Genomic DNA, 13,598 nt, shown 5'->3' on the forward strand with positions numbered 1-13,598 from the left:
GTTTGCTTCAGCTGCTCATGTGTCTCCAAAGACAAATACCCCCTTGCCTTTCCTGAACCCCTGCAGGCCGTTTTGCGCGGCGTTCCGCAGAGTGGCCTCGTCAGTGTCCCAGTCCCAGCGGACCTCGTCTACGGGCACGTCGCGGAATTGGCCCGCGCGGATGAGGGCGAGGATGTCCTCAATCATGTGCTTGCGCCCCGTCGGGTCCTGCTGGTTCCAACGCGACAGCCAGAAGCCGACGAAGCGGATGTCCTTGAAGATGAGGAGCCCCACGGGTAGCGCAACAGGCTGTTTGGCCATGCCGCCGTACGACACCATGGTGGCGCCGTCGCCGAGGGAGCGGGCCAGCGACGTGGCCGACTTGCCGCCAACGCAGTTGAGCCCGAGGCCGAGGTGCTCGCGGCCCCCGCGGGTGATTTCGGAGAGCTGGTCTTTCCACTCGCGGGACATGAACTGGGATTCCGTCACCACCACGTCGGCGCCTAGACGGACGAGCTCTTGCTTGAGCGCGCTCGTGGCCTCGGCTGTGTCCCGGTCGCGGATGACGTTGATGCTCCTCAGGCCCCATAGCTTGCCGAACTGAATGGCTGCGCGCCCGACACCCGAATTTGCCCCATTTTGGATGAACCACTTGCCGGTGCCGACGTCGAGCGGCCGCATGCCAAGCCCAGCCTTGACACCGGCGCTCGGGCCGTAGGACCTTAGGATGCGATAGGCCGTGCACGGGTTGACGCTGATGAGGGCGACCTGCGTGGGCGTCAGGGCCTCCTTGTTGATCTTGAGCAGCTCGTCGGCGCCGAAAACGGCGTGTGTTCTCCAGGTGCCGACCTGTGAGGCGGCGGGGATAACCCAGTCGCCCCTGCGAAGCCCCGAGGACGGACTGCCGACTGAGACGACCTCGAAGACGCCCTCGTTCCCGGGCACGGCCGAGGGTTCAGAGGTGCCGATGAGGGAGGTAAAGGGCTGCTTGGCGCCGTAGGTACCCTGTATGGTGTTGATGTCTGCCGGGTTGATGGGGGCAGCGAGGGTGCGGACGAGGACCGAGGACGAGGGTATCGAGGGAGAGATGGAGTGCGTATGGAGGCTGCCAAGATCAAATTGCCAGCCATTAGATTTCAGACCTGATTGGCAACGCAGTCGGGGCGGAGACTCTACCTCAGCGCCTCGGACGGCTCGCCGCATTTCGAGTAGACGAGCGCCTTGGCTTGCGTGTAGCCGTAGGGCCCGGACTTGGGCCGGACAGTCGTCTTGGAAAGCCTGCCGCCGCCGCGTAGCCTGGCAGACGGACGGGCAAGCGCCCGGGCGAGCAGCTGCAGCCGCGGCCTGAGGCAATGAGAAGTGTCCATGCTACAAGCAGCTTTGTGTTTTGAGGCTGTCAAAAGCCGCGCTGCCGGTGTCCTTTTCAGCCGAGGTAGATGTCGATGACGTTTTGGCTCGGCGTGTCGGCTTACGGGTCAACGATAGTGCGAGGGCGGAGATTTCTTGGCCCCCCCAAACACAGTGCCTGAGGCTTGGTGCGTGTGGATTGTGTGCACTTGTTGAGGTGCAGACCTAGGGTCCCCGGGGCGTGGCAAATACGTGACGGAGTGTAATTAGAAATCCCATTGGGTTTCCTCTCGAACAATCCAATACCCATCATCCGTCGTGGGCAATCGTCACCATGGAAGAAGCGGACCAAAGTGAAGAAACACCTCTCTCGCCTGTGCCTCGGTGCACAGTACGACAAGTCCAGGCGCAAAGGAGGGAGAGGTGCAAGGGAGGCGGTGCGAGACAGTCCTTTGGACGGCAGCCTTCAAGACCAGCAATGTACAGTATAGCGTACCTAGGCAGCGTACCTAGGCGCCTCTGCGTTGTACAAGCGAGGCCTGGTCATGTGGCCGTGGCGGTGTCCAATCGCGGCGACGGACCGAAAAAAGGCTGCATGCAGCGACCTTGGACGTGCCTTGCATGGTAGCATAGTAGCATAGCATGGTGTGCGCCGCAATCGAACAGGAACTCATCAGTCTTTCAGTCTCGAGTCCTTGGACCCTTGATTAGGCAGTGCCGAGGGCAGAGTTGGTCGTGGTCGACTAGTGAGTGTCACGTAGCCGGCATCCTTTGGCTGTCTCGCCATGTCTGAGTCCTGTCCTCTCGCCAATGGCCGTCAGAGAGAAGCTTGGCAGATGCGGCCGAGGGCAAAGAAACAGGGCCAAGGGAAAAGAAAAGATGAAGAGGGTCAATGCACGATTAGCTGTTGATGTGCGACAGGTGGGTGGTTTTGCTGTCAAGATTATTGGTGTGCTCGCAGAGGATGGCGGTACAGTCCGCGGGGGCTGCGCAGGCACAGTACGTGCTAGGCAGCACACTCGTGGGATAGACAACGGTTATAGAACGGGTACTCTGTACTGCACAAACGCACTGTACAGTGAGCATGTGCCTTTGCTTGGACAGTTGAGCGTGGTATGTGGTCATATGAAAGGTGCATGAGGTACCTTCCCTTTCGGTACTCAGTAGGTAACTTGATAGATAAGATGCATTACCTAGGTACCTACCGACCTACCTACCTACCTAGGTAGGTAGGTTCCCAAGATGCTTATCCTGATCGGGCTCTTTGTTCTGTAGTCATGTACTGTACGAAGGCATTGGTGTCCGGGGAAAGGGGGACCCGGGCTGTCAATCTCATCCACAAGACAACCGAAGCCCTCGAAAGCCCCTGCTTAACTCCGTCGTTGTTCCCTCCCAGGGCCTCGAAGTTTGTTGCCCTCGGGCGGTGCCGCTAGTGCCGGGATCTGCCCGCGCCAACCTTGAAGGGAGGCTTGCACATGTCGAAAGGCCATCTTCCCCTTGGTGGTGCTGCCTGTTGCCATGTCCGACAAGAGGTGCGCCATGAAGAATCCCTCCTTGTCGGTGCCTTGGCCTTGGTGCTACGGTACCACAAAAAAGGGGACCGAGCTGTCAGGCAAGAACAGCAACGAGTGGCAGATGATGCGTCTGATCATTTAAGACAAGGTACATGCCTGGACAGTGCGTAGTGGGCGGTACCTATTGACACTGGCTCACCAGTCGCCAGCCAGCCTCTTGGAATTCGTTCCGCCCTCGTGAACTGGAGGCGAAGACGCACTGCAGGCCAGAGTCGGTGTGCCCTTGGCCGCCCATCCTGCTAGTGCATATGTAGATACAGTACGGGCACGGTACAGTACAAGTCCCTTGAACTGTGCAGTACTTGTACCTCGTCGCCCCAGCCAGGCCAGACCGGACCGAGCTTGCCCAATACGTGTATCTGCATGTGTGTACAACCGCCTGCAGCAGCCCGCCGCTACTACAGTACACACATCTAGCACAGCAGGGAGCCAACGAGGTACCTTACATTTATGTATGCACGCGGCTCCTCCTTCCTCGACTTTGCTCCGTGGACCATCTCGGTCGCTCTCCCTCTCTCTCTTTTCCCTGATCTCCTCCTCTTCGCAGTCGCGTCCCTCAGCAAATGGCCATCGCCTCTTCTGCTTCATTTCCCTAGTTGCAGCCGCCGCGGTTCATCACCAAGCCTCACGACCCCGTGCTGCGAAGCTTACCGTGCACGCCACAAGGAGCCTTTCGAACGAATCCACAGTGCCAGTCCATTTTCGGTACCCTTTGCTGTGCCCACCGAGTACGGACATTACCAGTGCATCTCCCAGAGATTGCTCTTCGCCTCTTCATCCTATTCCTGTGGGGAGCTTTCCCAAGACCGTCAAACACGCACAGTACAGGCTGCATCCATAATTCACCGGCTGCCTTCGCTCCCCTCGTCCCGTCCTCCGAATTCACTGTGTACCTTTGCCAGTGTTGGCAGCAACGCAAAGCCCGCCTTGCTCTGTTCCCATCTCGGTTGCCTGGCTCCGACTTCTTCTCCCCAATATCCCTTTTCGTCGAAGCTTGCAGTCTCCTCCGCTCCCTTCATCGCCGCCACCAACCCTCTGGGGACCGACGCCCATCATGCCCTCTCGCCTCAGCAATGGAACATCGACGGCCATGAATCCTTCACGGTTCGAGCTGCCCGCCCTCGACCTCAACTTTGGCCGCATCACCGATGGCACCAACATTCCTCCGCCTCCGTCCCCTGTCCAAAAGGTGCCCACGCCCCCGCAGACTCCGCCCGCTGACAAAAAGGAGGCCGTCGACGCCGCCAATGGACAGGACGACGACGAGGCCATCTCCACGCCCCCAAATGGTAATACAGCTGCATCCAAACGATCCGTCGACGACGACGTCCCCCTGAGCCCCGCTGGCTCAGGCCGCCAGGGCAGCCTCCGCCGGCTGTTTAGTAGGAATATGCTGAGTGCCACTTATACAGACGCCAGGGTGACGTCGATTGGAGGCGCCTCCGTCAACGGTGGCCGTCCCGACAGCCGAGGCGCGACGAGCGTCGCCGACGACAAATGGTCCAAGCGAAGCAGCGGCTGGTTCAGGCGGCTTCGAGGCGCAGACTCCAAGCGATCCAGCTTCTACTTCGAGGATCCTGCACCCGTCGCAGCGCCGCCAAAGAAGTCGTTTGAACCGCCCCAGAGACCTTACGAACCGTCCCAGAAGCCCGCTGGCCCACCGCCCCCCATGATACCAGAGCTGGCCGACCTGGAGAGCGACGAAGGAAGCCTGGGCAGCGATTTGTTCAAGAACATCAAATAACGGAGCCGTGCAAGGTGCAGACGGATTTGCACAAGCCCTTTGTACAGTTGCTTGTTTCATCTACGACGCTGTTCAACATCTCTCTTCGCACATAGGCGAGCAACGATTCATCCGAGGCCATCTTCGTATGTTTGATAGGAAGAACCCTGGCGGCTACTTCCGTGGAATCGACGGGGAACGCTGCAAGGCTTGGGATGCATATCTGGGATGCGGAACGGGGCGGAGCACTGCATCGACGCGGCGAGCGACCAACAATCTCAAGAGTGGCAGACCAAGATACCCAGCTCTTTCGAGAGCACATCGACCTGAACCGCCGCTGTTCTGCTCTTCCAGGTGGTCGAGTTTTGAAACTTGCCGCATTTTTAATTTTCGAATATTTGGAGTGCATTCACGCTCGCGCCAACTACAATGGCTGCGTCGTGTCTTGTTTGGGAGGAGGAAATGGGGAAGAAAAGGCTGGAGGGGGGGGGGAAGCTTTTGTGTCAAGCTCAGACAGTCATCTCGATGCGTTTTTTATGCCATCCTGTGGAGAGCAAGCTGCGTGACGAGCGGCCGGCTGATGGGTCGGCAATGCGAACCAAGCAAGACGGAACATGTGGGTGGCACTGGGATTTTTGTCTTGAGTAGAGGTAGAAGGAAGAATCAATGTAGGGAGGAGCGCGCAATTCATCTTGTCAACAGGAACGACGTGGCGGGCCCCGGGGGGCGACGTCGCAGCTGGTGGGTGGACGCGAGGCCTGGCATCTTCAGCCTTGTTGCCATGATGCTCTAACTTGTCTAGACCAGCCGCCGTCTTGTCCACTACGCCAAGCCAGGAGGAGAAGAAGAGAATGAGGCAGGCGAAGACGATGTGGATGTGCCCGGGGCATGCCACGACCACATGGCCGGCCTTGCACGGCGCCCCCAGTCTCATTCCTGGAGGCTTCATACTTGAGTGGCTATCTCGCATATCTGATATGGCGACGCTCATCAGCTGCAAAGAAGATGGAACATGCTAACACTCGTCGGATTCCTGGGCGCCTCGTGGGCGGGTCGAGGCATAGGGCAGAACAAGGAAAGAAGGTCGAATTAGGAACCAAGCCGAGCGGAATGTCAGTGTCTGTCCTGGTCGGATTCCAACAGCCCCTTCGTCAAACCGTCATTCTCACCACCGCCGCCAGCAACCTGTCGCATCACGACGCTAAGCCGAGACATGCCTGGCCAAGGCTCGTGGCGGGCGACCTGATTCCAGCCATGCGGATATAGGGGTGAGATGAATACATCCCGAGGTATAAAGAACAGCGCAGGCTGCGCAGCACCAGGGCTGTGATGGGTCCCATTTGCGTCCGTGTAAATCTGAACAGCCAGCAGCATGAAGTTCCAGGCTTGGGCTCTGCTCCTCTTCATTTCCCTGGCAAGCGCTGACGAGCTTGCCCGGAAGACACCCCAGTTTAATTTCAAAGACAAGAGATTCAAACAGTACAAGGCTCCTGGCCCTAACGACTGTAAGCACCCCGTCTATGAAGCCTGGTGGTAGAGATGGAGATTTGATTCTGAGCCGAATTCCCCCCCCCCCGGTGCAGCCCGAAGTCCTTGTCCCGGGCTCAACACTCTTGCAAACCACGGCTTTCTCCCTCACGACGGGCGCAATGTCAACATTGTCCAGCTCATCATCGGCGCCTTTGTGGGCCTGGGTGTAGACCCGGGCATCAGTGCGGTTGTGGGCGCCATCGGATACGCTTCGTCGCATAACATCTTCAAGTTGGGCTTCGACTTGGAGGATCTGCGGAACCATCTCTTCCTCATCGAGCACGACTGCAGCTTCACGCGCGAGGACGCCGCCATCGGAAACAACAACGTCTTCGACCCCAAGCTCTGGAAAATCGTATTGAACGAGCTCAAGAAGAGCAAGGGCTCGAAAGTCACGCCGAGTTCCATGGGAAGAGCCAAGAGCGCGCGGATAGAGGACGCGCTGAAGCGCAACCCCAGGACGGTATATGGACCTCGAGCCGCTGCCTTTGGGGCCATTGAGGTCGGGCTGGTCATGTCAGCGCTGGGCCCGCTTGGCAGCGCGCCGCTGTCCTATGTGCGCAGCTTCTTCGAGGAAGAGCGCATGCCCACCCACCTTGGCTGGAAGCCGCGACCGCTGGGTGTCAATATAGTTACATCGCTGGCCTGGGGTGTCGTATCCTTGGCCTCGGACCCTCACTTGATCAAGCACGCAGGTGGAGTGATTCTTGGCACGCCCGGGGTAAGCATCTCGCTCTCTTTCAGTCAGGCATCCACTCCCAAGCACGAGCTAATCCTTTGTCGGCAGGACATTCTCGGGCCGCTGTTTTCGATAGGGAAGCCGAGCGGTTTCGGGAAGCACGAGGGCGGCGGTGGTGGGAAGCAAATGGGTGGCGGCAAGCAGGGCGGTTTCGGGAAGCTCTTCGGCGGCGGGAAACTATTTGGCGGTGGGAAGCACGGCCGTGGCAGGACGCGCGAAGACGTGATGTCGATTGCTCGGGCTTTGGTGGAGGCTGCTGGGTTCAATTCGACCAGCGTGGATGCAATCGAGGCCATGCTGGACGATTGGACGCCGCCGGGAGAAACATTGGCAGCTAACTAACACAGGCTCGAGGTAGTAAAAAGGCGTTGGCATGGCATGATTATCAATGATACGTCTAGTTTGCCAGGCGGAGGATGCGGGACGGGCCGCCCTGGGCATGTAACATGTATGTACCGGTACAGGCTCCTCTTCGCGTGGAGCATTTTCAAGAAGCCACGTGGAACCTATTCCCCCTTTTCCTCGTCCGTCGCCGCGGGCTGCATTTCCGGCGGAGCCTCCTGATCCTCGGGCTTCCCCGGACGACATGCCCAGCCGTCGACGACGCGCAGCGTGTCCCGGGACCAGATGCGGTTCATGAGCGTCAGTCGCACGGGGACGAGGGCGATGATTACGAGGGGAAAGGCCGGCGCCGCAACGGTCAGGGTGGTGGCGAAGACGACACCCGTCAGGACAATCTGCGTCATGGTGAAGGCGTGCACGCCGAGCCACGTCACGCCGCTGGGCAGCTCCTCGAGTTCCGAGCGCGGCGTCACGAGGCGGGCGACGCGGCCGAGGATGGGGTTGACGGACAGCGATTGGTAGCCCATGAAGAGGAAGAGGCCGGCCAGGACCGACGTCTGCGCCAGGCCAAGGAGCCGCTGCAGCGGCGGGGAGACGAATATGAGGATGAGCGAGGCCTGCATCAGGTGCGAGTACCTCTGCTCGTAGGTCCGGGGCGTGGGCTCCGGGGGGGGCCCGTCGTCGTCGGCGGGCCGCTCCATGGCGTAGTAGAGCAGCGACTCTGAGTGCAGCGGCGCCTGAGGGAGGAGTCCGTTGGCCGGGGGGATGCCGAGGATGCCGCACAGGATGGTGGTGAGGCCCAAGAGGACAACGTCCCAGGCGAAGCCGCCGGGCTTGCGCACGCCGTAGCGCCGGACGGTGCAGATGATGCTGCTGATTTCGTGGTCAAAGAAGAAGAGGACGGTGATGATGGCCCCGGGGATGATGGAGAGGAAGATCCAGCCGACGGACAGCGTCCAGAAGCGGACGAAGAAGGCGGAGCGGTCCGGGCTCGAGGGCCGAAAGGCCGTCTGGACCTGCAGGCGCTCATGGTCGAGCTGGGCGAGCTCCCCGACGTGGGGGATGGCGATCCAGACAATGATGGAGATTGCGGCGGCGTACTCTGCCAGGCCGAGGCGGACACAGCGGTGGAAGAGGGGCTTCCACGACTTTGCCGTGGAGAGCAGGATGGCGAGCAGACAGGTGCCGGCGGCGCCGACGACGGCGTAGAGAAAGGCGGCGAGGGAGACGTGGGCGTGGGTGCGCTGCAGCTCGAGGGCGGCCTTGTGGAAGTAGATGACGCTGTTGAGCAGGGAGAAGATGTCTGCGCTGAAGTGGGTGACATATTGCATGGTCCAGTCGTGGGCGTTGAAGACGGCGAGGGCGATGTGCATCCAACCGGCGTGGATGAGGGCCCAGGCCATGACGGGCAGGAACTCGACCTGAGATTTTGTGAGACGATGATTGACGGGGAAGACATGAGGGGAGGAGGCATGTTACCTGGAAGTGAGTCTCGCACAGCTTGTACAGGTTCTCGGCCAGCACGGAAAAGGGGCCCGTGACGCCGAGGATGGTGAGGGGCTGGGCCGAGAAGCTGGCGACACATGGTCAATAACAAGAAGAAGAAGAAGAAGAAGAGGAAGAAGAAGATGGACAGTGGCCAGGAGGGAGGACACTTACAGGGCAAAGACAAGGCCGCAGAGCCCGGTGCTCAAGACAACCTCAATGGTGCCCCACGACTTGCCCGTCAGCACGTACAAGTCGCTGGCAAAAGTGATGCCGGGCAGGATGTTGGTGAAGAAGATGTAGACGGCGCTGGCCACGACCTGCTGGTTGAAGACGGCCCAGTCCGAGGCCCAGCGGGCGCGCAGGCCGGCCGCGTCGCCCCGCAGCAGCCGAAACGGCCGGAGCTTGCCGCCGCGTCGCTGCGGCCCGCTTCCGCCGCCGGGGCCGAGGACGCTGCGGGGCGGCGGGCTTGCGGATGGGTGCCGCTGCCGCTGCTCCCCTCGGCGCGGGGCCTTGTCGCTGCGGGCCGTGGCTGTGGCTGCTGGGGCGACGGATCGGCCGGTGACGGATGCGGCCGAGTCGCGGGGATCCCGGGGTGAGTGCCCGTCCGGGCCGTCGGCACCGGAGGCCGGTGGTGGGAGGGCCATGGGAGGAGAGCGGAACCCCGGCGGACGGGGCCCGGCTTTGTCGCTGTTGTCGAGGCAGCGTGAAACACGGCGGTCTCCTGGTCAGGTCAAAGCGGCGCAGGTGGAAATAGTAAGAGAAATCCAGCAACGGGACTTGGGCGACGGCGCGGACCCCCTCGGGGTGAGCAGGAGTGGCTCCGTCCTCGGCCGTCGCATCGGCGCCGTGCTTATTTGTTAGGGCCAACTACTGTTGATACTCTGCGCACTCGGCCCCATGACAAGCTGCCATTGGCGCACATGAGCCGCCGCCCACGATAGCTCCCTCGGCAAAGAGATGGTTCGTCTTCACCGCCCCCGAATGGAATCTCGGCGGCGTTGGCCCGAGACACGACCGGCCAATCATCTGCCCCTCCACCGGCAGTGACGTGACGTCATGTGCCTGGACCGACGGCGACGCTTGAGTATTGTTATCTTATCAGCACGTGCGACAGATGCAATCTTCCTAAAGCTTCAAGCTCTGTTCGCAGAGGCAACCTCGAATCTCTGGCCCGCCGCGCGTGGCCTCACAGACGAGAAACAGCCAGGGTCCAATACGATGCTGGCAGCGACCTCCCCCCCGACGTGACAGCCATGACCGCCTTTGTCCCGCGCCCCTCGTTCGGCATCCCCTCGTCCATCCCAAAGACGTACTTTTCCGGCCACCATGCCGCCGGCACGAGCAAGATCAAGGGCCTGCTGTCCACCATCTCCCTCGTCCTCGAGTGCCGCGACTTCCGCCTGCCGCTCTCGACGCACAACCCCATGCTCGAGCGCCTCGTCGAGGGCCGCGACCGCCTCGTCGTCTACACAAAGTCGGACCTCGGCTCCGACAGCAACCCGCCCGCCCGCCACGCCCTGCGCCGCCTCTACGGCGACCGCGCCGTCTTCTGGGACAAGAACCGGCCCGCCACCACCGACGCGCTGCTGCAGCGGCTGCGCCGCGCCGCCGAGCTGCAGGACTCGCTGACGGGCATGCGCGCCCTCGTCGTCGGCATGCCAAACGTCGGCAAGAGCACCCTGCTCAATGCCCTCCGCAGCGCCGGCACCGTGGGCAGGAAAAGGGCAAAGGCGGCCAAGACGGGCGACCAGGCCGGCGTGACGCGCAAGGTCGGCACGTCGGTGCGCGTCGTCGAGCCCGAGGACAAGGGCGGCGTCGCGGGCGGCGTCTACGTCCTCGACACGCCCGGCATCTTCCAGCCCTACGTCGACGACGGCGAGGCCATGGTCAAGGTCGCCCTCGCCCACGGCATCAAAAAGGGCCTCATCCCCGACGACATCCTCGCCGACTACCTGCTCTACCGCCTCAACCTCTGGGACCCGTCGCTCTACGCGCGCTACTGCGCGCCCACAAACGACGTCGACGACTTCCTCGCCGCTGTCGCCCGTCGCGACGGCAAGCTCAAGGCCGGCGGCCTGCCAAACCTGCACGAGGCCGCCGCCCGCGTCCTGTCCCAGTGGCGCGACGGCAAGCTTGGCAGGTACGTCCTCGACGACCTGGCAGACGACGACGTGCGCGCCCACCAGCTGCTGGTCCAGGAGCCGCACCTCAGCGTCAACCAGGCCAAGAAGATGCAAAAGGAGGAGCGCAAGAGGAAAAGATCGGGCGCCTGAACCGTCTCGCTGCCTATCCTTGCTGTCACCCCCCTCCTCTGCCACCAGGCATTGCGCTGCTGGTCGCGGAAGCGTCATTAGAACATCTTGCTTGACATGTAGGGTATATTTAAAAGGCAGTCGACCCGTGTTAGACCCGAAACCTCGCGATTCATACTGGGGGGACAAAGCTCCTTCTGCCCAACTACCCAGACGCCGTTGATGCCCCAATGCCATCCAAAACGCCGCGACACTGCCACCGCGTTGTGCCGATATCATACACACAAAGCCCACGCGCGCAACAAACAAACCAAGTCGAGATGAAGAGCGTGCCTCCCCGGTCTTCTCCGCAATGATCAGCTGTGCGTTTCGGGAGCAGGCCCGGTTAGCACGCATACTGGTTCTGCCACTTGACCATGTCGCGCGTCAGCACGTCCATCATCTCGATGCAGTTCAGCTCCTTGAAATCTTTCTCGTCAGATCCAGCCGTCCCGTTGCCGTTCACAGCTCCTCCCGGCGGGCCTGCGGCCGTCGTCTCGCCGTTCGTCGGAGCCGTTTCCACCTGGGGTGGTGAGTCCTCGCTGTCGGCAGGACCTCCGTTTTCGGCAGCCAGGTCCACCTGGGTCCGAGAGATGAACTCCATGATTGCAGCCACCCGGCGCTTCATGTCTAGCATGCTCATCTTGCTTGCCATTGCCTGCTTGCTCTTGGATCCATGTTTGTGGTCGTTGGCCGACGTCTTCGTGCTGCCCGTCGTCTCTTCCGCGTTCTTCTGTGTGTCTCGCGACGTGGACCGAGCCGGCGACTCTTCCTTGTCTGCGTCGCGGTCCTTCGTGTACTGGTTCTTGCCTTTGCCCTTCTTGTGGTTGCTTCTTGCTCCTCTCTTGTGCGAATTTGTAGCCGTTGGATGACTTGTTGGCGGAGTTCCCGGCGGCTGTGCCGTCGCGGGGGACTCCTCTGCGTTGGGCGGCTCGACACTCTTAATTTGGGTCGCTTTTGTGGTAGCCGGGGGCATTTCTTCCGAAAGATCTGAATCTATGCACCCGTTAGTCAGGGAGTCTCAAAGCTTTGATTCTGCAGCCCGTACCTTCTGCTCGTCGGCGTTCGGCCCGTCCTTTGCGTTTGCTTGCTGCCTCTTGCCTCAGACGCTCCTTTTCTTCCTTCTCCGTCTTTTCGCGCTGGATTCTATTGTTCTTGGGCTTCTTCGCTCCGTTTCGAGTGCCCGGCTCGTCGTCCGAGCCATCGACCCCGTTCGCGTCGGCGGGCTCCACCGGTGGGGAGACGGATCGAGAGCCAGTGCGCTGTCTTTTGACATTCATGCTGTTGCTACGACGGGTTAGCGCAGTGGTCAATCGCTGGCCCCCGAGGGCAACTCACTCCTCGCTGCCGCTGCGGCCTCGTTTGGCACGCCTTGCTGCTGGGTTGTCTGTCAAATCATGGGCGGCATCTTCCTTGCTCGCCTCCATGACGCGCCGCAGCAGCTCGTCGTCGTAGGCCGCGTCACGGCTGTTCATTGTAGACCGTCGTTTTGCCGCTTGGGAAGCAGAATTGGGGCGGGATGATTTGGAAGCCCCGTTCTTCGGCGATCGAGCGCCATCCTTGGTAATCGACGTTGCCTGAGAGGTGGCTCGCGAAGGGCGATGGAGAGGGACATATTTCGAATACTTTTGCCTGTAGACCAAGAAGCTGTCAGAGACAAAAAAAGATCCATGACAGGGGCATGACAAGTGTGGAAAGGAGAAGTGGTCCAAGAAGATCGAGGACCAAATTGAAAGCCTTGGAGGAAATGGGCAAACTCAAAGCCAAGTTCAGGATATGGAAAGAGTCGCGTACCCGTTGCTGGCTGTGTGTATCTTGTGAAGGTCTTTGCGACACTGCTCACAAAAGTACTCGTCGGGAGAACTTTCGGCACTGAAAATGCCCACGCAGGCGCCGTGTTGCCAGACTTTGCAGACATCGCACTGTACGAAGAAGCCCGTAACATCTTCAGTGAGCTCAATGCCGGCGAAAAAGTCGGCGTCGGGACCCTCGACCGCTGGGCGGCCAGGGTAGTCTTCCGAGCCACAAATGCATCGGACCGCTTCGTCCTCCTCATCCTGGAGGTCGTCGCTCCCATTGGCCATGACCAGATTGCCTGCGTCGGCGCCTTTATCTTGTTCGTCTTCGGGACCGCGCTTACGCCTTCGGCCGAGGAGGGTAACGTCGGGCTCGTCGAGGGGCTCTGAAGAAAGCGAGGCGCTGGGCGTCGACTTGCCCGGCGAAGGTTTGTTCAGAGACCTGGTGTTGCGCTCAAGGCGGCCGGAGGTGCTCGAAGAGACGGAGGATTGCTTAGACTGGGGATTGATTATGCGAGCTCTTGAGGACCGCCGTGGCGAAGGCGGTGCCATTGAAGATTGTCGGAAGAGATGTGCTGTTGGGAGGGAGGGGGCACAGACGGACGGCGCGTCGAGGCACGGTGACGAGGTTTGTCTTCGAGGCTCCACGACTCGCAGCTAGCCTGAGTGAAAGCTGGGGGGGTGCGAGAACGGGTAGATTTGGCCACGGCTGAGGCGTCGCCGAGGCTGGCGACCAGTCAAGAGCTGGAGGCAGCGATTGCGACCGGATCAGACAGACGCGGGAGACGA

At 60.8% G+C, this 13,598-nt stretch overlaps 6 protein-coding genes across 6 annotated transcripts; 3 read left to right on the plus strand and 3 right to left on the minus strand.

Moving 5' to 3' along the window:
* Positions 1-15: 15 nt before the first annotated feature.
* On the minus strand, positions 16-1,346 carry HRG_04516 (zinc-binding dehydrogenase domain-containing protein; the record flags this gene model as incomplete). Its single annotated transcript, XM_044862987.1, has 2 exons — positions 16-1,084; positions 1,156-1,346. The coding sequence occupies 2 exons, from the start codon at positions 1,344-1,346 to the stop codon at positions 16-18; spliced, it is 1,260 nt and encodes a 419-aa protein (XP_044721601.1).
* A 2,608-nt stretch (positions 1,347-3,954) lies between these two features.
* Positions 3,955-4,644, plus strand: HRG_04517 (uncharacterized protein; the record flags this gene model as incomplete). Its single annotated transcript, XM_044862988.1, has 1 exon — positions 3,955-4,644. One exon carries the CDS (start codon positions 3,955-3,957, stop codon positions 4,642-4,644), a length of 690 nt encoding a protein of 229 aa, XP_044721602.1.
* Positions 4,645-5,995: 1,351 nt separating this feature from the next.
* Positions 5,996-7,234, plus strand: HRG_04518 (peroxidase, family 2 domain-containing protein; the record flags this gene model as incomplete). The annotated part of the gene is made up of 3 exons (XM_044862989.1): positions 5,996-6,128; positions 6,207-6,874; positions 6,941-7,234. 3 exons carry the CDS (start codon positions 5,996-5,998, stop codon positions 7,232-7,234), a joined length of 1,095 nt encoding a protein of 364 aa, XP_044721603.1.
* Positions 7,235-7,398: 164 nt separating this feature from the next.
* Positions 7,399-9,366, minus strand: HRG_04519 (HCO3- transporter family domain-containing protein; the record flags this gene model as incomplete). Its single annotated transcript, XM_044862990.1, has 3 exons — positions 7,399-8,655; positions 8,714-8,807; positions 8,894-9,366. 3 exons carry the CDS (start codon positions 9,364-9,366, stop codon positions 7,399-7,401), a joined length of 1,824 nt encoding a protein of 607 aa, XP_044721604.1.
* A 609-nt stretch (positions 9,367-9,975) lies between these two features.
* HRG_04520 (50S ribosome-binding GTPase domain-containing protein) lies at positions 9,976-10,995 on the plus strand (the record flags this gene model as incomplete). Its single annotated transcript, XM_044862991.1, has 1 exon — positions 9,976-10,995. The coding sequence occupies one exon, from the start codon at positions 9,976-9,978 to the stop codon at positions 10,993-10,995; it is 1,020 nt and encodes a 339-aa protein (XP_044721605.1).
* A 364-nt stretch (positions 10,996-11,359) lies between these two features.
* HRG_04521 (PHD-finger domain-containing protein) lies at positions 11,360-13,361 on the minus strand (the record flags this gene model as incomplete). The annotated part of the gene is made up of 5 exons (XM_044862992.1): positions 11,360-11,536; positions 11,594-12,009; positions 12,062-12,300; positions 12,352-12,645; positions 12,808-13,361. The coding sequence occupies 5 exons, from the start codon at positions 13,359-13,361 to the stop codon at positions 11,360-11,362; spliced, it is 1,680 nt and encodes a 559-aa protein (XP_044721606.1).
* Positions 13,362-13,598: the final 237 nt, after the last annotated feature.

This window comes from Hirsutella rhossiliensis, assembly GCF_020360975.1.
Source record: "Hirsutella rhossiliensis strain HR02 chromosome Unknown scaffold00004, whole genome shotgun sequence".
Lineage (NCBI taxonomy): Eukaryota > Fungi > Ascomycota > Sordariomycetes > Hypocreales > Ophiocordycipitaceae > Hirsutella > Hirsutella rhossiliensis.